The sequence below is a fragment of the Anticarsia gemmatalis genome, chromosome 11 (genome assembly GCF_050436995.1).
Source record: "Anticarsia gemmatalis isolate Benzon Research Colony breed Stoneville strain chromosome 11, ilAntGemm2 primary, whole genome shotgun sequence".
Taxonomy (NCBI): domain Eukaryota; kingdom Metazoa; phylum Arthropoda; class Insecta; order Lepidoptera; family Erebidae; genus Anticarsia; species Anticarsia gemmatalis.
The window spans coordinates 1,045,490-1,070,207 of record NC_134755.1 but is presented as its reverse complement, the minus strand read 5'-3'; the positions used below and the strand labels follow the sequence as shown (position 1 = coordinate 1,070,207).

Here is a 24,718-nt window from a genome sequence, read left to right as displayed (position 1 = left end):
ACATAAGATATACATGAAAATTAAATATTACCACCGATTTATGTATTGGATAAAAGCAGCTTAACTGGTGAAATACCTATGTGTCTGTAACAACACTCGAAGGTAGCGACCTAACGATTGTCTTAAAAGTAGGTACCTAGGTAGTTATTATAATATTGAGTGCGAATGAAAAAAACAGTAAAACCGATATGTTGTGTTTCATTTAAATAAAAATAACACAAGAAACAATTTTAACTCAATCCTTCCTTCTTTAGAAGTTACGCTGTATCTGTAGTTTAGTAGACCAAAATAGATTTTCTATAACTTTACTAATTTTAAATGTTACTTCCATAGTGATAGTGGAACAGTAATGTAACGCGCAAAGGCCGGGGAGCATGTCCTTTTCATAGACAAGTGTATATGACTTTTGATTGACATTTCGGGGAACGTCAAAATAATCAAATTGTCATTTCAAAAATTTCTTCATCGTATTGCCACATATCCAAATACACAATATTTTCGTAGTGAATACTCAAAGTAAGTATTGAGAACTAATAATTATTAGACGACTTGCTATATTCTACTCCTTCCAGGTTTTCCGTTACTTAGTTTTTTTTTGTATTTTGGATAATTTCAGATGACTGAAGGAAACAGTGTGATAATTGTAACCGGAGGCTCCGGTCTCGTCGGCCAAGCGATAAAAGCTGTTATCGAAGAGGAAAATCGCCAAGAAACACCTCACTCAAAGAATGAAACTTGGATATTTTGTGGCTCGAAAGATGGAGACCTCAGGTAAAGGTTGGATTAGTAAAAGTAGCTGTATTAAAATGCCGGTTTATAGGTAGGCTCTAAAAAGAGATTGTATGGCTCGGTTTACTGCAGCTCAAAAACAATCATAGGTACTGTTGTCTCTCATATAAACAAGTTTTCTAATACATTCATTTATGACAAGTAATAATGTCTATTCTAAAACATAAATCAGGTGTTTATACACTTTGTACCCGTTTTAGTCATGTATTTCCGAACCTATTTCATGCATCCTCATCAATTTAGGTACATTTATGAATAAGTTTAATAGATTTTTGTCACATAATATACTTCATTATCATGAATTAAACCATACTAACACAAAAATAATGGATGTGTTACCCAAACAATGATAGCTGGTTACTGATAAGCACCTTCCGTTTAAAATACTTTTTATGTTAAACATAAAATTGCAATCAAAGTTCTGATAAGAGCTGTGAGCCCAATGATTTACTTTGTCGTAATAATATGTAACTTCATATAATTCCTACCTTTTCTTTGTGGAAGAGATATTTATCTACCATCCTTTATGTAGGAATGAATTGGAAATCTAATAACTAAGATTTAAACTTCTATCTACAACAACAGCTTCTGCCTCATTTCTTTTCTTATGTAAATAACTATCTACCACCTTGGGCAACTCACACTTTGCCATGGCAAACTCCCCTCCTCTGTGTGGGGTAATTTTGCCCAGCTGTAGGACGGTTATGGGTTAAAAGTAGCTTATGATCATCTTAATGAGATTCTGATGTATTATTAATAATAGTAGTAGGTAATAAGTTTCAAGCTAATCAACTATAACAGTAAACTTAACAATATGATCTTCTGTTTCAGAGATAAAGCTCAAACAGATGCATTGTTTGAGAAATACAAGCCAACACATGTGATACACTTAGCTGCAATGGTCGGAGGACTGTTCCACAATATGGCACATAACTTAGATTTCTTTGTAAGTATAACATTATAGTAATAACTTGTTTTATGGTAGCCCTTTTTGGTGGGACTCACTCATTGTTGGGCAAACCCAAAACCCCTTTTTCCTTCCAAATCTGTCTGTCCTTCTTTCTATCTATAAGTAAAATTATGATGTGTAGTGACTATATCAGATATTTCAAAATATAAATTATGTGATGAAAATTGTAACCTTGCTTGCCTGCAAGTTCTTCACAGAGTTTGAAGTTTGTTTATCCAGAATGGTGACATACTGGACTATTCGGAAGACATTTGTGCCTACCAGCAGGACAGAAAGAGGCTAAATATTATTAGCTGAAATGTCTTGTCATTTCCATTAACCACATACTTATGAATAACTTCTAAAATTACACTATTACTATGAAAATCTCTCAGGCACTGTTGTTTGTTGATAAGATATAATTTGAAGTACAATCAAAGTACACAATTATATTAAGTGGCTGTGATAAAAATCTTGTAGAATTTATCTTTACAATTACTAAGTTCGTATAATATTATCTGCACTGATTCATTATAAAGTGGTGACTTCCACTGACTGACTAGTATAGTTACCTAGTTAAATATAATATATGTTTACATATTAAAGATTTATTTTTAAATCTATACTAATATTATAAAGCTGAAGAGTTTGTTTGATTGTTTGTTTGTTTGTTTGTTTTAACGCGCTAATCTCAGGAACTACTGGTGAAAAATTCTTTCAGTGTTAGATAGACCATTTATCGAGGAAGGCTATAGGCTATATAACATCACGCTACGGTCATTAGGAGCGGAGTAGCAACGAAAAATGTTACAAAAACGGGGAAATTTTTGACCCATTCTCTTAGGTGACGCAAGCGAAGTTGCGCGGGTCAGCTAGTGACAGTTATTTTTATTGTCTTGCTTTATTATTGTTTTATTGCATTGCATATTGCATTATAATTTTTAATATAAAAACCAAATTATTTCTTTATTTAGGTGACACTTATGATAGTCAATGATACAGAGAGTGAATTTACTAGAAAGTCAATTTATTTTTTTGGATGAGGCCAACATCATTCCAAATGCATGTAATAGGAATTAGGTATATGACTTTGATTGTTCTATCTATAAAGATTATAAAAGTCAATCCGTATTCAGTATTCAAGAAGACTAAATAAATATATTTCCTTTTTTTCTAGAGAGAGAACATGGCCATAAATGACAATGTGCTTAACGCGAGTTATAGAAACAAAGTAAAGAAGGTGGTCTCCTGCCTGTCAACATGTATATTCCCTGATAAAACCACATACCCCATTGATGAGACTATGGTAAGATTACTTAAATTCTTATTAGAAAATCTTGTTTGAAACAGATTTGCCTTTATTGCACAAATGTCAAGTCTCATATCTTTGAAGAAACAGGCCATTACAGCTCAATGTCGCCGAGTTGAGGTCGGCGGCTTTATTTCAAAGAGAGTCATTTAAGTCACTGCGTGATACCTTTGAAAAAAGTGCCGTCGAGATCAATTTGTCCACATGTGTCGGCGTCACGGCGACTTTGGTGTAGACCTCATTAGATAACTAAATAACATAACTTACGAAGTTTATGAAGGGTATTTCATAATTTTTAGGTACACAATGGACCTCCACATACATCGAATTATGGCTACAGTTATGCAAAAAGAATGATTGATGTTTTAAACAGGTATTATATTTTTTTAATGAATTTTTTGAATCTTTAACAGTTTCCCATCAAATTATTTAAGAGTTTAACACTACATAATAATATACTTGAGAGTTGTGGTGGTCTAAATACCATCAATCTGAATGGAAATCATTACCCTACAGTGAAAAAGTCAAAAATGGATTATTTCTTCTTCTACTGGCCTAATAAAAAGTAAATGAAAAAATACATTAAATCCATTAACGTCCCACTGGGCAAGGGACACATAACTTTGAAAAGTCATTGGTGCATTGCCTCAGTTTCGACCTTGCAACCACTTGCGTAGGAGGTGCTAACTTACTTATACAAACTTATAATAACATTCTACTGATTACAGAGGCTACCATGAGATGCACGGATGCACGTTCACGTCTGTAATTCCATGCAACGTGTTCGGACCTCACGATAACTTCAGCCTTGAGTCCAGTCATGTTATACCTGCGCTTATTAGGAGAATGGACGACGCTATGCAGAAAGGTACCTGCATTTTTGTTTTTAAAGATGTTACCTTTGTGCTTTGTACATTATGAACAATGTTGTTGACCGCTTCAGCTTAGAGCGGAGTTTGAACCCACAAACAATCTATTAAATGCCTGGACAATTTGTAAATCACCGATTAATGCTTTCGTTCCACGTAAATAAATGAAAACACTTATAAGAGATATTTCTATAGTGTGAAGCCTTTCTAAAACTTAACAATGTCTTGATGATTTTATAAATAAGAACCTACTGACGTACATATGACACAAACTTGGAAGATCCTCTAGTACAATCATGGTCATAAACATTATGTTGTTTGTAATATTCCAGGAGAGACTACATTCACAGTGATGGGTAGCGGCAAGCCGCTGCGTCAGTTCATTTACTCACTGGACCTCGCGAGACTGTTCGTGTGGGTGCTTAGAAACTATGACAGTGTTGAACCTATTATATTGTCAGGTAAATTTACATTAAACATGCAAGTTTCACATAGTTTAAGGTTACTACGTATCCTCATTGGCCTCGATCAAGTACCTATTTATTATCAAGTGCTTAATTAATAATAGGGTCCTTTTATCCAACTGTTTTGTACTGAACTCTTACTTTTACTCATTGGTTTTTAACTCTGACCTGAAATCAGTTGTATATAGCTGATAACGTCTTATAGAAAATGGGTTATAACATCTCCATAATTGTAAGTTCTAATGTAAATTAATATTGGTATTTATTCCAGTGGACGAATCAGACGAAGTAACAATAAGCACAGTAGCAGAAATGATCAAGAAAGCCCACTCGTTCCCCGGCGAGATCGTCTACGACACCGCCAAGGCCGACGGGCAGTACAAAAAGACAGCCTCCAATAACAAACTACGCAGTTTGTATAAAGACTTCAAGTTCACACCTTTTGAACAAGCTATACATGATACTGTGGCGTGGTTCAAACAGAATAGGGAACATGCTAGGACGTAGTGGTCAGTTGTAGATTAGTAGTCATTCCCAATAACATATCTTGAGTTAAGAGGGTATCTTTAATTGCTTAAGTTGTTAACGCGAAAGTTATGTGTCTGTTTGTTTGTTACGCTAAGGCGTAAACTGCTTAACCGATTTTGATGAAGTTTTGTATGGAGATATTTTAGGATAGGGCGTCAAATATGGGTTACCTTTTCTGCCAAAAATAAATCGCCTGAGAATAATATAGCTTATATGTGTGTAATCCGAGCGTTGTTTATTCAAACATGCAATTAAACAGATCAAATGGGTTCTTTAGATATTCTTATTGATTGACTATTTAATAACTGCTGTGAACATCTAATCTACCCTTGCTTTTATCTTAATATATATTATTGGGAATGACAAGGATATCAAATTACATTTCCACTTGTCCTATATCAATTATTATCTAAAAAATGCTGCCCTATGTGTATATTTATAAACTTATAGCAATAATAAATACATAATGTATTTAAATGAAATTTTCATTTCTAAATATGTCGATTGATAATGTCGTAAGGCATGAGAATTACTCACACTTTATTGTCATAGAATCAATGTTTGTTACTAAACTGATTTTGATGAAACTTGGTAGTGTTATAGATCATGTACCAGAATAACATTTAAACTATAGAAATACTATCTTTGGCCCGTGATTTTTTCTGCAATATAAAATATATATACTACGTACGCTCTACAGCAGTCTGCTGTAGTTTACGCCACGATAAGGGCCAGTTTGTAATAAAAATCGTCATACAGTTAATAGTATTTATTCATAATCATACATACATAATCTAAATACTAACTTTACTATTCTAAAAAGCATTTCTGACAACTCACCCTTAAGAAATAGAAGAAACATTATTTCGCACTTAAAACCGAATTTTCCATACGGTTTTACAACTAACAAAAATGAAAAAAAATCTTCAAATTTCTCATTAAATGCTGTAATATAATAAATAACTCACTTCTACATCTGATTGTAATAAATAGAAGGACGTTTTAAATTTACATAATGGTTTTTACATTCGTACAGTACTTGCATCTATCTATCTATCGTATGGTGGTCAAGCTAGTGTCAAAGTTGTTCAAGCCGCCCGAAAGGCCTTAGGCAAGGCTTAGCGACTGTTATCTAAATTGACAACAACCGGGACCGACCCTTTTACGTGCCCTCCGAAACACGGAGACGCTCAGTTTCACATACCACTATGCGGTCACCCATCCATAGAATGACCGCGCCAACGGTTGCTTAACCCACAGAACGTTTACCGACCAGTGAGCACAACTGGCTATGAGCGCCTTTACTATATAGCATATACGCAAATATACGTATACGGGCGTATACGCAAATGCTTAGTTATGTTTGTAAATGCTTATACCTGCATCTCCATTAGGCTTAATTTCCTCCTACGCTAACGACGATCGCGTACTTCGGTGGAGCGTACCGTCGTCGGTACCATTTAACACAGAAATGTCTGCAGTGTTCTATAGACTATTGTACAACGTACGTGACCTTCATTAGCGTACGAAGAAGAAAAGCCGACGGAATAAGACAAACAGATCTTTAGTATCACACAAATTGTATCCGTTGTAATCAAACTTACGATAGGTGCTTGAACTCGTACTTTTAGACATTGACCAATATCTAATTGTTAGAAATTAAATGGCAAGACCATGTTCATCATAAGTGACGAATATTTTCTCAATAGCTGTGATATACGCAGCTGTACGTAAATCTAATCCTAATTTGTATTTCTTTGCTGCTATATCCACGTTCTGGAATTAATAAATTGCAATAATTAAAACTTATTGTAATGTAATAGTCGTGGTAATGCAGAGTTTAACAATCAGGAAACCTTGACTTCGTGAAGGAGTACTAAAAATGGTATTTGAATAGGCACTAAATATACTTACTAACAAAAATTCGTGCTACATTATTTTGATACATGTTTAAACAAACGACAACAACAACTCAAACTACATTTTTAAATTTTTAATTATGAGAATTAGATTCTGTTCTGTAACGATTATTACTCTAGTGTATATGTTTCATTTTAAGGTTCACCTGACAAGCGTTATTCATAGAATATTCAAGTCCTGAAGTGACGATGAGTTTCTCATTAGCGCCACACATCATCGTCTGGAACACCGGCGACGGCTCGATCTTTGCGTCCACGTTCGCTTTCTTCAGAGATTGTTCTACTGAGTCTGAACATACAATCTTAAATTTAATATTATCATGCTGATGCATACCGAAATAAGCGTTGTGACATCACATAGTCTGACGTGTACATTTGATTGGGCAACAGATGCAACAGATCTACACCACTTACCCCCGTTTTTTGTTTGAGTTTAAACGCTATTCAATAGATAAACTACCGCTAAATGTACCTCAGAAACCGAGTACAAGTGCATTATTTTGGCTACAAACAAAAAATTCACCGTAAAGTAATATTAAACATGCCTGCTAAATTTCGAATTTTCACGACTATCTTACTGTTTAATATAAATTTTCTGTTTATTACTTACCTAATAGCGCAGTATTAGAATCCCTCCAGAACTTAATACTAAGTTTTCCAAAGCTAACATGGTTTAGGTTCTTCAAGAACTCAAAGTATGAAACCGTGACGCCGCCAGCATTCGCCAGTAAGTCTGGTAGTACCAGGACGTTTCGTTTCTGTAGCGCTCTGTCCGCCATTGGGACCGTGGGACCGTTCGCGCCTTCCGCTAATACCTGCGAAATACGAAGAGACAAGACATAAAAAAACATAAGAATAATAATAGTCCAAGTGTATTCGGTAATTATAAGATTTCTGTGACAGCTCTAAATAGGATATAGGTTTTTGAATACTTAAAAAGGTTTTTAAGGCCTTCTTCAGAGGTGAAGAATTTATGTGCTCTCCGCAAGGTCGTTAAACGACCAAGGCTGCACTACGAACTTTAGGCGCGGAGATGGGTGGCCGCTCATTTGAGATGAGCATCGCAGTGTGGGCACGTAAAAGTCAATCTGATTTTTGTTAGATTCGTTTGTAAACCAAGTCAGAGGCCTTCGGGCGGCCCGAATAAAGTTATAAGTAACAGTTGACCACTAACCTTACAATTAATTTTAGTGGCTACTTCACTAGTGATGGTCTTCTCCATGGCAGCTACCACAAGTATGTCACACTTTTCATATAACAACTCCGGACCAGCTTCCTTCCCGCCCGGGAAACCTTTGGCGCTCCGTTTGTTTTTGTCCATGTAATCGTTTAGCTCCTGAAAAATCGCAATTTTAATGTTTATTTTTATAATAACGTCTTATGTTAGCAGTTCTATCGCATGTTTGGAGAAAGTTTTGGAACATATTGGTACTAAAGTGCTGTTCTTTATATATTTTCTTCAATAAGAAGCGCACCTATTGTTATACGTACATCTAACCGCTAGCTACTGAACTAGCACATAACAAACAATAGATTCTGAATCGCGCAAAGAGAGTTTGCAATGAGGTTAACATTTCGCCGAGTCCGATTCGACATAATGATATTGCGAACAGCCTTTAGCTTGGTCAAACTATCCTTCCATGTAACTATTGGAGACTACATTTTTCACTAATCAGTAGAAACGAGTGTTAACTTACACAGGCATCAATTCCATCTGGGTTGGCAATGTTGACGCCGTGTTCTAGAACTCCTATGATCTTGACCCCTCTTTTCATTAGATGTATGGCGGCGTACGAGCCCACGTTGCCGAAGCCTTGTATTATTGCTGTTTTACCCTGATGAATATTAAATTATGCGATTAATGAACATTTATAAACCCAATACTATATTGTAGTAATTACATTATTATCGTAGACTACGAATAAATTACAAATATTATTATTGTAGATGTCTGTTTGTTTTTCTTTCCAGTTAGTACTGCTGAGCTAATTTGGATAAAATTTTGTTTTGTAATTTAAAAGTCGGTGCCGTTGTTAGTCGTTAAGAGGATCACTACGCCGTTGCATCTACTATGCGTGCCGATCGTAGGGTCAAATCTCACACGGAACACACCTATGCACTTAGGTAATTCACGACTGGTATATTTCAGGACTGGCTGTAGGTAGGTAGGTACCTAAGTAAGGGAACCTGTTGTACCTAGGCCGGTTTTTTAGAAATATATTTTTTATTGTGATTTGACGTGCAGCACACAAATCATATTTGCATATTTTGAAATGTCAATTATTTGGGTACTCACCAAAAAAATATCAGAAATGTATATTTAATACTTACATAATACTTTTAAATTTAAAAAAAAATGGGAAATGTGGCCAAGGTACAACATACCCTATGTACCTAGGCCAGTAGTACGTTGTACCTAGGCCACATTGAAATTTGGGGGTAATTTAAGCAAATTATCAAGTTTTGTTAACTAAAATCATTTTATTTGATTTATTACAGTACACAGTATTATTACAGTATACAGTATTTAACAAAACATTTTAAAAATTCTCAAATGATCAAAATTTAGAAATGATAAAAATTAAAATAATATTCATAGCTTTTTTTATGCTTTTCAAACAAAATATTTAAACAAAAACAACTAACTTTGGCCACCGTTTTGTTACATCACATCGCTGCGCCTGCCAAACTCCATATGTGTATTTTGATGTTAAAAAAAATGAATATTGTGTCCCAAATAAAAAAAAAAGTTTTCCAAAATCTCACAAAAGACACATGTGGAACTTGGCAGGCGCAGCGACGATATCACATAATATAATATAGCAAATCAATATACCTATATAGCATAGCAAAGGAAAACAAAATATTGAAACAACTAGCTGACCCGCGCAACTTCCCTTGCGTCACATAAGAAAGAATGGGTCATAATTTTCCCCGTTTTTGTAACATTTTTTACTGTTACTCTGCTCCTATTGGTCATAGCGTGATGATATATAGCCTATAGCCTTCCTCGATAAATGGGCTATCTAAAACTGAAAGAATTTTTCAAATCGGACCAGTAGTTCCTGAGATTAGCGCGTTCAAACAAACAAACAAACAAACTCTTCAGCTTTATAATATTAGTATAGATTAGTATAGATTATCTTTACCTATATATAAATTATTATTTCTCTCTTAAATTTTAATCAGTCATTTGGACTAGCTATTATAAAAACACTAACAATAATGTAAATATATTATTCAGCCCTAAGCATTTAGTAGAAATCCCAGTACTTCTGTATCTCTGGAACATAATAAATTTCTCTGTTCTTGTTAACTTTTTGCGGGGTTTTAATCTCCTCTTTTTCAGTTCATTTCCAGTTTTTAAGTGATTTTTGCATCGATTTCTGAAATAATAAAGATATTTAATTAGGAATATTATTACGTAAATGTGAAATAATTTAATAAAACATTCTCCTGGCCAAAGTATAACATCCAGGTTGTACCTTGGCCAGTGGCCAAGGTACAGCTGATCGACAGTGACCGAGGTACAACACTACTCCAACTTCACTAAAACGGTGATTTTATATAGTTTAGAATTTAAGTATCTCGTAAGTTTTTTATTGTGTTGAGACTTGTAAAATCAAAGAACCGATAGCATATAACAGTTAAGTGACTATTAGAAAACTTTTAAAACTATTAGACTTCAAAATATATTAGAAATACTTACTTTTTCACACAAAAAAGTTTCAGTGTCGATAACACCAAACACCGGCTTAATGGCGGTATGCGACTAACTTCCAATTGAATAGTCTGTAGTGACGTATCGAATACCATAAACAGTAGAATTTAGTATCGCGCGAATATTTGAAAACGAGCCCAGTGGCCTAGGTACACATAGTGCCAAGGTACAACAGGTTCCCCTACTTCTTAAATCTTTTACATGGTTCCAGAAGTTCGCACAACAAGACCAAGGCTAAGACAGGCTAGAAAACCCGTTTCAATGTCACCTTCAACCCCGGCTCTAGTCCAACCAGCTCCATCCATTCAGTTTTATTCATGAAGTGTTCGATACAGATGTACACGCCTCGGCCGGTCGCCTCCACTCGCCCGTGAATCCCGCCGCCGTTGATAGGCTTGCCTGTTACGCAGGCCGCTGCGTTCAGATCGTTGTATCCTGAGAAAAAGTACCTATATTTATTTTCTTTTAAAGATATTGCTCTATTTTAGGCTAGGTATTTTGCATCTGCTAGGGTCTGTTGATGTTAAGAGAGCACTTGTTCTATGGAAATACTGTTCTTAAGACTAAGGATATCCGCCCATTCATGCGGAGTGAGGCCGTGATGCCGTGAAACGTTGAAATAAATAAAAAACATAATATTAAATAAAAAAAACTATTTTGAATTCATGAAACTGGAGTTTCAGAATAAGTAGTTACAGTATTCGTGGTGGTACAGCACTTAGTTTAAAGCTGGAAATATCGGTAGGTATTACCAATCGAATGAATTCTAATCAGCCACTTTGCGGAAAATTTATATCAAGCTAAAACCATGTTTACTTTATTTTTGGAAAGAGGAAAAAGCCTAGTTACCTCAGCCATAAATAAAGATTTATGACATCTATTACATCTGTTTAAAATTTTATTTATAAACCTGTAATTTTCCACTATGTATCTAGTTAAAATATATTCACGTGTCTACCTACCTATGTATAATACCTATATCTACTTATTAGTCGTATGGATAAAATTGTTCCCATGGCTTTAATTATCATTTAGGAATTTGATGGCATTGTACCTATAGCTATAGTAGTTATTTATTTGTTTTCTTGTATATGAGTAGGTAAGCTCTCCTTACCCAGAGTTTTGATATAGGTGTCGACAATCCAAGACATTTCCCTGCCCGATGTGGCGACGTCGGGCGCTGGAACATCTATACCGGCGCCTGTGCAATCAAATTGAAATATTTACTACACTTACCTATATTATAATTACAACAGGTATAACGTTTCTTTATAATATTTCTTACCAATATAGTTTTTCTTTGCAAGTTCCAGTGTGTACCGTCTCGTTATTCTTTGTAGCTCTGGTATTGAGTATTTCTTTGGATCTATGGCCACTCCTGAAAACATTTGAACCTTGCAGTTTAATACAAATCTCTTGGGCTATATATTTAATTAGATAAAGTGCCTAATTTAAAAGTCGTAAGTTTGTACCACTGTGATATGACCAAAGTATTAAGTTGCTTTGAAAATGTCTTACATTAGGCACCTCTAAAAATCGAATAAACAATATCCAATATTAAATGTTATGGATTTGTACCGTTCATTCATTTAAAAATTAGCTGTCAGACTGTGGACTTAAAGGCAGCGTAAATAATGATCTTTCCAAATACTGACCTCCTTTTGCGCCTCCAAAGGGTATATTAGAGCAAGCGCACTTGTAAGTCATCAGAGCAGCCAACGCCTTCACTTCTCCTAAATCCACTCGATTTGAAAATCGGATACCTAAAGAATGATCACGTACATACTTAAACAAACAATACTGAAATGTAAGACTAAGAATCAAGATAACCCGTCAATAAAATATCTTTAAAATGCTAAAATACGATACCAACAGCTGACGAAATCGGTGTTTCTCGTGGGCCATGTTTGCTTCTATATACCTTCCCATTCAATCATACAGTTTATCCATCCCCCAAGCTTTTTAAACATGGGTATCAAAGTATTAAAACACTCACTATCAACGTTACATAACGAACGTACTTTAAAAAATAGTCGGATAGTATTTATTTACCTCCTTTACAAGGCAGTCTGTGAACACTGTGTTGTGAACGGTAACCGCTTACAATTTCGTAGTCACCGTTTTTTCTCTGCAGTGGGAACTCGAACTGAAGGGAACTGTTGCACGATCCCATCACCTGAAATATGTAGACTAAGCAATCCTTCTTGTAGTGAATCTCCTCTATTGTTTATCAACGTAACCGGCACGCGGGTGCATCTCTATTGTTTCTCAACGTAACCGGTGTGCCGGTACATCTCTAGTTCTCACTCACTCACTCTCACTCACTCTCCTACGCCGCGCGCGCTTCTTTAGTTTTAGAGGTTATATACGATACGAATAAGAGAGTCAGATTACTCAGATTGTCGCCTCACTTAACTAGTCATATTAAATAAATATAATTGGACAACTCATTAGTTTATGTGTATTGTGTATTGTCCTCCTCTTCATTGGTGACCCCGTTGAACAACGCAAGCATGATGGAAGAAAAGGACAACGCTGACAGCAAACAAGGCAACGTGGCCACGCCGGAAAGTTTTCGTGTGGGAGTACGCATACCGCCATTCTATGTCGAAAAACCGGCCTTGTGGTTTAACCAAATGGAAGCGCAGTTTATGCTCGCCAATATCAAGTCAGACGATACCAAATTTTACTACGTAACTGGCAACCTGGATTCTCAATTCGCCTCCGAAGTAGAAGACATTATCGCAAACCCTCCACCCACTGGTAAATACGAAAAGCTTAAAAGTGAACTTATAAAACGGCTATCGGCATCACGTGAACGAAAAATCAAGCAGATGTTGACACATGAAGAGCTTGGTGACAGAAAACCGTCACAGTTCTATCGACACCTACTCAACTTAGCCGGACCAGGCGTACCCGAAGAGTTCCTGCGGACAATATGGGCGAGTCGACTTCCCAGCAGTACGCAAGCAATCGTAGCTTCCCAGACGAAGACGGATATGATTGAACTAACTGAATTGGCTGACCGGATCCACGACGTTGTCGGCAACCAGGTCCCATCAACTTCAGCTATCTCTACTACTGGTTCTTCGAGTGCCCCTAGCAACAGTGTAAACACCGAGATTGCCGCGCTCTCTAAACAGCTGGAAAAGTTAGCGGATAAAGTGGAACGATTATCTCGACCGCGAGGACGATCCCGCAGCCGCACGCGTCAGCAGTCAACTACAACAAGGTCGCAGTCTAGCTACAGTAAATTCCCGCAGTGCTGGTATCATCAGAAGTTCGGAGACCGAGCCAATAAGTGTATGAAGCCATGCGATTATTCTACATCGGGAAACGCGCGGGGCAATCAGTAATGGCGGCCAACGATTGCCCGAGTGCTGGTCGCTTATTTGTCACCGATCAACGGTCAAAGGTACAGTTCCTGGTCGATACTGGCAGCGACCTCTGTGTCTACCCCCGATCGGCGCTCTCAAGACGATGTGAGAAGAATAATTACCAATTGTGTGCCGCGAATGGAACTGCTATTAATACTTACGGTTTTATAGACATTAAGTTAAACCTAGGGTTGCGCCGTGACTTCATGTGGAAATTTATTATAGCCGATGTAACAAAGGCGATAATAGGCGTAGATTTTTTATCGTATTATAACTTAGTTGTTGATTGCAGGAACCAACGTCTCATCGACAACAGTACAACGCTCTCCACCCCGGCTTCACCTGCCCGGCGTTCTGACGACATTTCTTCGATTAAGGTAAATCTTGGCAATTCCGCATACACACACATACTAAGGGAATTTCCCGACATCACTCGTCCACCAGGCATTCACCGCACTCTCAAACATAACACAGTACATCACATACGCACCACTCCCGGACCGCCAGTGTCATGTTCACCTCGCAGATTGGCGCCGGACAAATTAAAGATAGCCAGAGATGAATTTGAGTCTATGTTGCAGTGTGGTACCTGTCGAGTATCTGAGTCACCCTGGTCCTCACCGCTACACTTGGCGCCTAAAAAAGACGCAGGTTGGCGTCCCTGTGGTGACTACAGAATGTTAAACGCACGTACCATTGCAGACCAATACCCCATCCGACATATACAAGATTTTGCCCACAGTCTATCTGGCTGTACGGTCTTCTCGCAAATCGATCTTGTGAGGGCCTATAACCAAATTCCTGTGCATCCTGATGACATACCGAAGACAGCCATCACGACGCCGTTCGGTCTTTTCGAATTCCCCTACATGACGTTTGGATTACGAAATGCCGGACAGACGTTCCAGCGCTTCGTGGATGAGATGCTAAGGGGTCTAGATTTCACGTACGCGTATTTGGACGATTTTCTGGTCTTCTCGAAAGACCAGAAGACCCATGAATGTCACCTACGTCAGCTGTTCACCAGACTCAGAGATTACAGTATGGTTATCAACAGTTCTAAATGCGTGTTTGGAGTGACGGAGGCAAACTTCCTGGGCTATCACATCTCGGCTAAAGGTACTAAGCCGCTGCCTTCCAAGGTCGAGGCCGTACAAAATTTTCCTGTACCTAAAACAGTAAGGGAACTTCGTAGATTTTTAGGAATGTTAAATTTTTATCGCAGGTTCATCCCTGAAGCAGCTACTTACCAAGCACCCTTAAATGCTCTGCTAACAGGTTCAGTAAAGGGCTCCCATCCTGTTACCTTTTCTTCACAGGAGCACGAAGCTTTCCAGAACTGCAAAAAGGGCCTATGTCAAGCCGCGTTACTTTGTCACCCTAATTGTAGCAGTAAGCTGGCGTTGGTAACAGACGCTTCTGACAAAGCTATCGGCGCGGTCCTACAACAATTGAACGAAGGAGCGTGGGAACCTCTAGCCTTCTTCTCCCGTAAGTTGACTTCAGCACAGGTTAAGTATTCTCCTTACGATAGAGAACTCCTCGCCATTTATGAAAGTGTTAAGTATTTTCGCCACATGTTGGAGGCTCGTGACTTTGTAATTTATACCGACCACAAGCCTCTCACATATGCTTTCAATACACATAAGGCCAATTGTTCTCCCCGCCAATTCCGTCACCTTGATTTTATCGCGCAGTTCACCACAGACATTCGACATATATCTGGGAAGAATAATATCGTAGCAGATACTCTTTCACGAGTGGAGGAGATTGCTCAACCTGTGCCTATAGAAAGGATCGCAGCTGCTCAGCTCGTGGACCCTGAATTAAAACAACTACTTACGAGCGACACTTCTCTGCGCTTGCAACAGGTAAGTATACCAGGTTCCCAAAGTCAACTGTACTGCGATGTTGGAAATTCTACGCCTAGACCATTCATACCCAAGGAATTGCGCAGGTCAATTTTCACAAGCCTGCACTCTTTGAGTCATCCAGGATCTAAGGCATCAGCAAGGTTAGTTGCAGAGAGATATGTTTGGCCTGGTGTTAGGAAAGATTGTCGTGAATGGGTTCGTTCTTGCCTGGCTTGCCAACGTTCAAAAATAACACGACATGTTTTCGCACCTATAGGAACTTTCCAACTACCCCGATCAAGGTTTGCATTTATTCATATAGATCTCATAGGACCTTTGCCACTATGCCAAGGTTTTAGGTATTGTCTCACCGCCGTTGACCGCTTTACGCGTTGGCCTGAGGCAATACCCTTGGCGGACATAACCGCCGAAACCGTGGCAAAGGCTTTACTAAGTGGATGGATTTCGCGTTTCGGCTGCCCATCAGATATAGTCACCGACAGAGGTAAGCAGTTCGAATCCGCACTTTTTAAATGTCTGTCTACGATAGCCGGTTTTCAACACCGTAGAACTACAGCATACCATCCAGCCTGTAATGGACTGGTGGAGAGATTCCATCGCCAACTCAAAGCTGCTATAACCTGCCACATAAATGACAGTTGGGCGGAAGCTCTGCCGCTAGTCTTACTAGGCATACGCAGCGCATACAAAGAAGACGCACAGGCTTCACCGGCTGAGCTAGTATACGGCCAGCCAGTTCGCCTTCCTGGGGAATTTTTTGACCCACAGGCTGAGGAGACTGTTGACACAACAGACTATTTGTCAAGGCTCAGGAATTTGATCAAGAACATACGACCCTCACCAGCCGCCAGACACAACAGTAAGGTAAAAACTTTCATATATAAAGATTTATCCAACTCATCTCATGTATTCCTTAGGGACTGTACTGCCGGTGGTGGTTTAAAACCGGCATATTCTGGTCCTCACAAAGTCATTACGAGAAGTGACAAAGTCTTTAAAATAATGGTAAATAACAAACCGATCACCGTATCGATAGACCGTATTAAACCGGCCTTCATATTAAGTGATCCAGATAATATTTGCTCACCATCACCACAAACACCATCACTTCACACTGACACATATCACACCACTACAAATGCGGATAACCAAGACCCCCAAGGTGCTGAGGATAATGTCGTCAAAACGACCCGGTCAGGACGCCGTGTAAAATTTCCCGCTCATTATCGCCTTTGACAGTCTCTGGAAGGGGGTGATGTAGTGAATCTCCTCTATTGTTTATCAACGTAACCGGCACGCGGGTGCATCTCTATTGTTTCTCAACGTAACCGGTGTGCCGGTACATCTCTAGTTCTCACTCACTCACTCTCACTCACTCTCCTACGCCGCGCGCGCTTCTTTAGTTTTAGAGGTTATATACGATACGAATAAGAGAGTCAGATTACTCAGATTGTCGCCTCACTTAACTAGTCATATTAAATAAATATAATTGGACAACTCATTAGTTTATGTGTATTGTGTATTGTCCTCCTCTTCATTGGTGACCCCGTTGAACAACGCAAGCATGATGGAAGAAAAGGACAACGCTGACAGCAAACAAGGCAACGTGGCCACGCCGGAAAGTTTTCGTGTGGGAGTACGCATACCGCCATTCTATGTCGAAAAACCGGCCTTGTGGTTTAACCAAATGGAAGCGCAGTTTATGCTCGCCAATATCAAGTCAGACGATACCAAATTTTACTACGTAACTGGCAACCTGGATTCTCAATTCGCCTCCGAAGTAGAAGACATTATCGCAAACCCTCCACCCACTGGTAAATACGAAAAGCTTAAAAGTGAACTTATAAAACGGCTATCGGCATCACGTGAACGAAAAATCAAGCAGATGTTGACACATGAAGAGCTTGGTGACAGAAAACCGTCACAGTTCTATCGACACCTACTCAACTTAGCCGGACCAGGCGTACCCGAAGAGTTCCTGCGGACAATATGGGCGAGTCGACTTCCCAGCAGTACGCAAGCAATCGTAGCTTCCCAGACGAAGACGGATATGATTGAACTAACTGAATTGGCTGACCGGATCCACGACGTTGTCGGCAACCAGGTCCCATCAACTTCAGCTATCTCTACTACTGGTTCTTCGAGTGCCCCTAGCAACAGTGTAAACACCGAGATTGCCGCGCTCTCTAAACAGCTGGAAAAGTTAGCGGATAAAGTGGAACGATTATCTCGACCGCGAGGACGATCCCGCAGCCGCACGCGTCAGCAGTCAACTACAACAAGGTCGCAGTCTAGCTACAGTAAATTCCCGCAGTGCTGGTATCATCAGAAGTTCGGAGACCGAGCCAATAAGTGTATGAAGCCATGCGATTATTCTACATCGGGAAACGCGCGGGGCAATCAGTAATGGCGGCCAACGATTGCCCGAGTGCTGGTCGCTTATTTGTCACCGATCAACGGTCAAAGGTACAGTTCCTGGTCGATACTGGCAGCGACCTCTGTGTCTACCCCCGATCGGCGCTCTCAAGACGATGTGAGAAGAATAATTACCAATTGTGTGCCGCGAATGGAACTGCTATTAATACTTACGGTTTTATAGACATTAAGTTAAACCTAGGGTTGCGCCGTGACTTCATGTGGAAATTTATTATAGCCGATGTAACAAAGGCGATAATAGGCGTAGATTTTTTATCGTATTATAACTTAGTTGTTGATTGCAGGAACCAACGTCTCATCGACAACAGTACAACGCTCTCCACCCCGGCTTCACCTGCCCGGCGTTCTGACGACATTTCTTCGATTAAGGTAAATCTTGGCAATTCCTAAATATCATTAACATTAGGTTCATCTTAGGTTACTTGGCGCCAACATACATAGCTGGCACAGCAGTGTCGAACACACGAGTTATGCTTACTACGTTTCTTAATAGCAAGATATTAACGCGAGTTCAACCTACCTTCAAGATCCCAGCCACTCTCTGCTTCCGTTTCTTCTCAGACATATGTGTATGTTTATTCAAATGCTCCATAAGTGCGGGCTCGCACACCTGCACAGCACTATGATAGAAATACTCCACCATCCTAAAGAAACTAGGATCCGACTGGTCGGCTACCTCCCTCAAATGTTCAGGCATTTCGTAATTCCTACTGATTATCTTCAAAGGAAAGTCTTTACACTTTCGTCGCAACACGTTTAATGATATAGAGAACATGATTACTTATATTATCCTTTATATTATATCTAAAATTGTAGATAAATTATCGTAAAGTATATTTGAAGTTTTGTGACAGATTTGTTTTTGAATGTTTCGAATGGTGACATTTTAGTTCGATGTTAACAAAGAGGTTTTGAGGTTTGGTCAAGACTTCAATCATTATAATCGAAATTACTATCGGTTAATCGGTAAGCTATTCAGGCGAAATATTGATAGTATTCCGCACACATTTACTATCCTCTCTCTCTCTTCATGTATCGGATAGCTTATCCAACACTTAACATAAGACGTATCTGTACCGTGTACGTTCGCATTAAACCATTAACAAATTTGGCGCAGTGGTTTAAGCGGTCGTCTCGCCGCAACAACCCGCGTGTGGTGGGTTCGAATCCCACCCGGGACAAATCTTTGTGTGATGAACACGAGTATTTGTTCTGAGCCTGGATGTCAATTTATCTATATAAGTAAGTATGTATTTAGAAGTATATAAGTATGTTTATCAGTTATTTGGTTTCCATAGTACAAGCTCTGCTTAGTTTGGAATCAAATGACCGTGTATGAGTTGTATGATATTTATATAATATTGAACAGCTGCGAATTAGTGTAAAACCTAACAGCAAATTATGACAAACCTTTTTCTAAGTTTTTCATAGCACCGTAATACCAGTTCTTTAGTCAATAAATGAAAGGTAAAATCTAATTAAAAATGAAACAACCAAATAAATTTAATTAAATATATTAATCAACAATTCACTTATCCAGTCTACATATCGGGTTGCTTTGTACCATCTGCAGGTCGACCTTGGGTCCGACGAGGTCCCTGATGTTATTGAGACCGTACTTGATCATGGTGGGTCGCTCCAGGGATAGACCCCACGCGATAACGTTCACGTCGTCTGGCAGTCCCATGGGTAATAACATCTCAGGACGGAATACTCCGGAGTTACCGATTTCAATCCATTTTCCGAGACCTGCAAAGATGTTTTGTTTTAGTATTTTATAGAGCTCTTCACTGTGGACTGCAGACTTTAATGGCCGCACGGCCTTACCGCGAAGTGTGGGGCTCTAATCCCGAGATGAGCAAGGTGCTGGGATTTTACAATTTCTGTAGGAATATTTCGGTATTTGACCTGATATTTGGCCTTAAGTTAGCCACCTTTGACATAGGAATCTTTAGGAGAATAGTCGTAATTAGCGTAAAAAAAAGTTCTATTTTCGCTAAAACACTGACTTAAACTGCTCATCTACCAGAAATATGCAGAGCAGCAATATTATTCGCAAACAATTATTCTACTAATAGGATAAAATGAACTCATAAAAGTGAAAATATAAATAAATAACCGGTGAATAGTAGCTTCAGATTAAATCAAGTTATCTCCTAAACAAGAAAATTGCACTATACACAAACAAGCTTTCAAGCCGATCTTCGGATTCCAATTAAAAATACCACTGATTCATGAAACCAGTTCACATGACGTCACAACAAGACTTCTCGAACTTTGGAACTATGTAAAGTCAATGACATTTTAGCTGTTGCAATATATGTACAACCTTTGGATCCTGAGTCATATAAATATTTTCAAAGTCATTTTGAATCGAATTAATTGTATTATAGTTATGGTTAGGAACTGATGCAATTTGTGACTAATATGAGTTGTATTGATAACAATGTACTTGTTTTATTCGAGAAGTTTGTCGTTGTTTATTTTGTTGTTATTTATTGGGCCTGATTGTCCCTGTGTATGTATGTAAATAAAGTCCCTGGGATACATAACTAACACGTTTGGGGAGATAAATAAGTGCTTAAAAAAAGTGTTTACCTAATTTGTTGTTACTAATAAGAGTCTAATAGAAAGGTTAAGGGAAAACTAATCTCATAAGAGTACTACACGAAAGTTTGTGATTGTCCCTCTTTCAAGCAACAACTACAAAATGGATATTCATATTTGGCACACAGATAGTAAGTGTATAACCTGGTTACATTCTGACCCGGGAATTTTTTCTACGACGAAGTAGCAAACAAAACGAAACCATAAAATTAGATCAATGATATAATGATATGACATACCAGTATGATAAGCAAAGATCTCCATGCTAGGTTCAGTGTAAGGGTTGTAAGCCGGCTTGAACTGAAGCTTGTCGAAGCCTAGCCGCTTGAAGAACGCATCCAGCACGCTGATGAGGTCAGCCAGACCTAGTCCTCGGTCCGCGATCACTCCCTCCACTTGGTGGAACTCTGCTAAGTGGGTGGCGTCAAGGGTCTCGTTACGGAATACCTAAAACAAAAAAAAATTGGTTAAGGTTCACTACTGTACAAGACATTGGTTTTGAAGTAATTTCAATGTAGGAAGGTTTAGGATAAGTTTAATTTAATTTTAATAAAGACGACGAACAGAAGAGTGAAGTTTTAACGGAATATTTTAGTTAATATCAGAATTAATTCGATGTCTGTACGTCTACGTGCACATACGTGTACGTTTGTATTACACCTACATACAAATAGGATCTGCCGAAATCTTGCGACACGTCAAGGACTAGGTAAATTTAATTTGATTATAAGACTTGTATTTCAATACGAATTACCAATATCATAAGCATCACAGTGATAAAAAAATTGGTAAATGTAGAACAACTGCATAGGATACTGGCGTTATTGATTTCGTTTAAGATTCTTATGACCATATGCACAATTATTAGTCCGAATATTATCTCAAGTCTCCAAGTTTTTTTCATATAGATTACCTTGTCAATACTGAAGTACTTTTGTGGTGTGAACTCCTCTTGCTGTGCTAGTTTGTACAGCATGCGCGCGCTTACAGCCGTCGTGTGAGTGCGAAGTAGGTTCTTTTGAGCCTCCTCGATCTTCCAGTCGTAGCGGTAGCCCTGAAGTTGACAAAAAATTGTTATTGCATTATTTGAGAAACGGAATAGATAACTACGAAATCCTTTCAGACAATTTCGCGGGATTTCTAAGTCAAATAGCAGTATGGAAAGTGTTTAAAGAGACAGAGAATATGGTAAATAAATAAATAAGTATGGCTTGCTAAACACATATTCGGTTTGGCAGTATTTATCGAACATAACAACAAAATCGACCGACGAACTCGACCCACATGTTTAGCTTGTGCCGTCGGGTTCATCTTCACATTTAACCGAATGGTTATACCGCCCGCATATGCCGATGAATGCCGAACCGAATAAGTATGTACTAATCCTAACAAGTTCAGCAATATTTAAGCTGAACATTACATTATTTCAGTTAAATTTAATTGTTCTATGACATGTACCTGTGAGCCATATCCACCTTGACTGTGAATCTTCTTAACTCTTTCTAGATAATCCATAGGAAAGTCCGTAGTACTAGCAGGAGATGACATGAAGAATGTGTCATGAGCATCTCTGGCCGGATGCTGTTGCGGTTGGAACAGAGCATCGAAGTTCCAGAAAGAACTTTCGACATATTGGTTTGTTGGCATCTCGGTGAAACCCATTTCTAAAAAGATTTCACGGAACTCTGATCTGACTTTCAGTAGAGGGTGGAGGTGACCGCATTCTGGGGGCTGACCTGAGGAAGAAGAATTATCTTTAAAGATTGAAACTTATAATACACAAAAATTACTTTTAATTTGCATCTCATTTACAGTGCTACACACAGCATTTTGTACATTCAAATATGCTAGCTCTAAAATATACTAAACTGCATCAATAATGCAGAGATTGACTGAACAAAATATAAAAAAAGATTTGCTCATTCAAGTAGTTAACTCTAACTCATTTCTTTATGTTAGTAAAACTTAATTTTATGTTATGTTATTGTTAAACTGAGCAGCTGAACTAGCTGACCAAAATCCTCAAAATATAGCTTTAATAGCTACAAATTATTTACTTACCTAGAGCATCAAAATTATAAGGTTTGAACTGCAAACTCTTCCACGATCCAGTAAGCAACATCTCACTAGTTAAATCCGTTTCCAACTTCTTAATAGTTGTGGCAAACTGTGGCCCCTTGGACAGCAAGAAACTCTTCAGAGTGACTTCTTGGAGAAGCTTCCGTTTCTTGTAATCATTTCTGACATTATCGGGTAAGTTGTCAATACCTTTCTTGATTTCGTTCAAGTGTTCTTGTACAGTGTCTGTGATGGATTCTACTTTACGTTTCACTAATGGTGCTCCACCAGATTTGTCGATGAATATCCAACCTGCTGACATGGCTTTGCTGAATCCTACTTTTGCATTGGGGACAGTCTGAAAATAACATTGAATAATTATTATTTCATACAATTTGATTAATTATTCCAATAAGATACAAAGCCTATTTATTTATAAATTAAAATTAAATCTAGATTTCTTACAAAAACAGATGATTGTTATAGTGAGTGCAAGTTTTATTGTGAGGTTGTAATATATTATAATTGTGAACTTAAAACTTAGCTTAGGCTTTATTTTAACAATCAAGAGATTCAATTCTTGCTATTCATTCCATACAAATAAACAATATTCTAATAAATGGTCCTGTAATAACATATATTTGCTATTATGAACAATAATTAACCATATGACACACAAGAACCATCACTTCTATAGTTAAAAAAATATAAATGAATTCAAAATACCTATATCAACAAAATTTACTTGACCTTAGACACCTGTATCAACTCAAAATCGAGTGTCTGATAAAGCTATCTATGTTTCATCATACAATTAAAATTACCTTCATAACTTCGGCCTGAGGCATCCCAGCCTCGGGAATACTGTTGTAAAGGACAGCCTCATGACTGCCCTTGTCAGCTACTAGCTGGCCTTCACCAGTTAACTCCCATTTAGTGCTTTTTGCAGCTTCAGAAACCACCATCTCAAGTGCCTCCAAACTTTTCACCGCGCCTACCACTTTCTGATGGTCTTCATTGAATTCGCTAGCTAATTTCAAAGTGTCCACTTTGTCACTTTTATCTAGATAGTGAAGAATCCTTTCGTTTAATTCCATTTTGTTTATAAAATTCCGATAAAATAATAAATAAGTTTGAGGTTATGTATGAGCCACGGACCGACTGGTAACGTCGGCGAAAAATACTGTCATTAATGTCACTTATTTAGAAATTGCTTGTCACAGCAAAAGTATTTAATGTGGGTAAATTGAATAATTTATGTTATAACGAATTATTATAATTTAAAATAAAAGTTAAATAATTTGATTTTGCACATTGTTCTTATCTATCCAACAAAAGAAGCTTAATATAGGATTGTCTGAAGACATCTGAAGCTGCAAAACAGTATTTAAATTTAAAATTAAAAAAAGTAAATTTCGAAATACACAACGAATCGTGATAACCGCGCAGAGTCGCAGACCCACGTTCGATTCCTAATTCAATCAGTTAAGAATGTACAAACTAACAAACAACACCTTAGTATCTACCTACCCAATAGAAAAAGCCTATATGCTTCGTAGATATCATTATCCTCATCGACAAATATAATGTTGCGGTCTAATAATCTTAAAATAGATCAGTTACTGTTAACAGTTTTAACAAAATGGGAGCGGGAATGCCAACTTCGGTAAATATATTGCTATATAATATTTATTTAGTTAACCATCTGTGTCAACCCATGTCTGGGATAGGAGAGCCGTTCTAAATGTTTTAAAGTAGCTCGCATTAAAAAATCGTCCGAAAACGTCATCGCCCTCGGAAGTCTTTAATCGATTTATA

General features: G+C 38.0%; 3 protein-coding genes across 3 annotated transcripts; 1 reads left to right on the top strand and 2 right to left on the bottom strand.

Annotated features, from left to right (window-relative positions):
- The first annotated feature begins 357 nt into the window (after nucleotides 1-357).
- Gmer (GDP-L-fucose synthase-like protein) lies at nucleotides 358-5,330 on the top strand. The gene is made up of 8 exons (XM_076119842.1): nucleotides 358-516; nucleotides 617-771; nucleotides 1,621-1,735; nucleotides 2,916-3,044; nucleotides 3,347-3,420; nucleotides 3,776-3,915; nucleotides 4,249-4,377; nucleotides 4,652-5,330. The coding sequence occupies exons 2-8, from the start codon at nucleotides 617-619 to the stop codon at nucleotides 4,885-4,887; spliced, it is 978 nt and encodes a 325-aa protein (XP_075975957.1). The 5' UTR covers nucleotides 358-516; the 3' UTR covers nucleotides 4,888-5,330.
- A 200-nt stretch (nucleotides 5,331-5,530) lies between these two features.
- Nucleotides 5,531-19,077, bottom strand: LOC142976462 (glutamate dehydrogenase, mitochondrial-like). Its single transcript, XM_076119840.1, has 11 exons — nucleotides 18,756-19,077; nucleotides 12,601-12,724; nucleotides 12,204-12,311; nucleotides 11,834-11,926; nucleotides 11,663-11,749; nucleotides 10,817-10,983; nucleotides 8,525-8,662; nucleotides 8,002-8,163; nucleotides 7,438-7,642; nucleotides 6,974-7,116; nucleotides 5,531-6,684 (listed from the first exon to the last, which is right to left on the bottom strand). The coding sequence occupies exons 1-11, from the start codon at nucleotides 19,008-19,010 to the stop codon at nucleotides 6,568-6,570; spliced, it is 1,599 nt and encodes a 532-aa protein (XP_075975955.1). The 5' UTR covers nucleotides 19,011-19,077; the 3' UTR covers nucleotides 5,531-6,567.
- A 656-nt stretch (nucleotides 19,078-19,733) lies between these two features.
- Nucleotides 19,734-24,088, bottom strand: alpha-PheRS (phenylalanine--tRNA ligase alpha subunit). Its single transcript, XM_076120115.1, has 6 exons — nucleotides 23,725-24,088; nucleotides 22,904-23,258; nucleotides 22,301-22,578; nucleotides 21,756-21,896; nucleotides 21,082-21,289; nucleotides 19,734-19,984 (listed from the first exon to the last, which is right to left on the bottom strand). The coding sequence occupies exons 1-6, from the start codon at nucleotides 23,995-23,997 to the stop codon at nucleotides 19,764-19,766; spliced, it is 1,476 nt and encodes a 491-aa protein (XP_075976230.1). The 5' UTR covers nucleotides 23,998-24,088; the 3' UTR covers nucleotides 19,734-19,763.
- Between the last annotated feature and the right edge of the window lie 630 nt (nucleotides 24,089-24,718).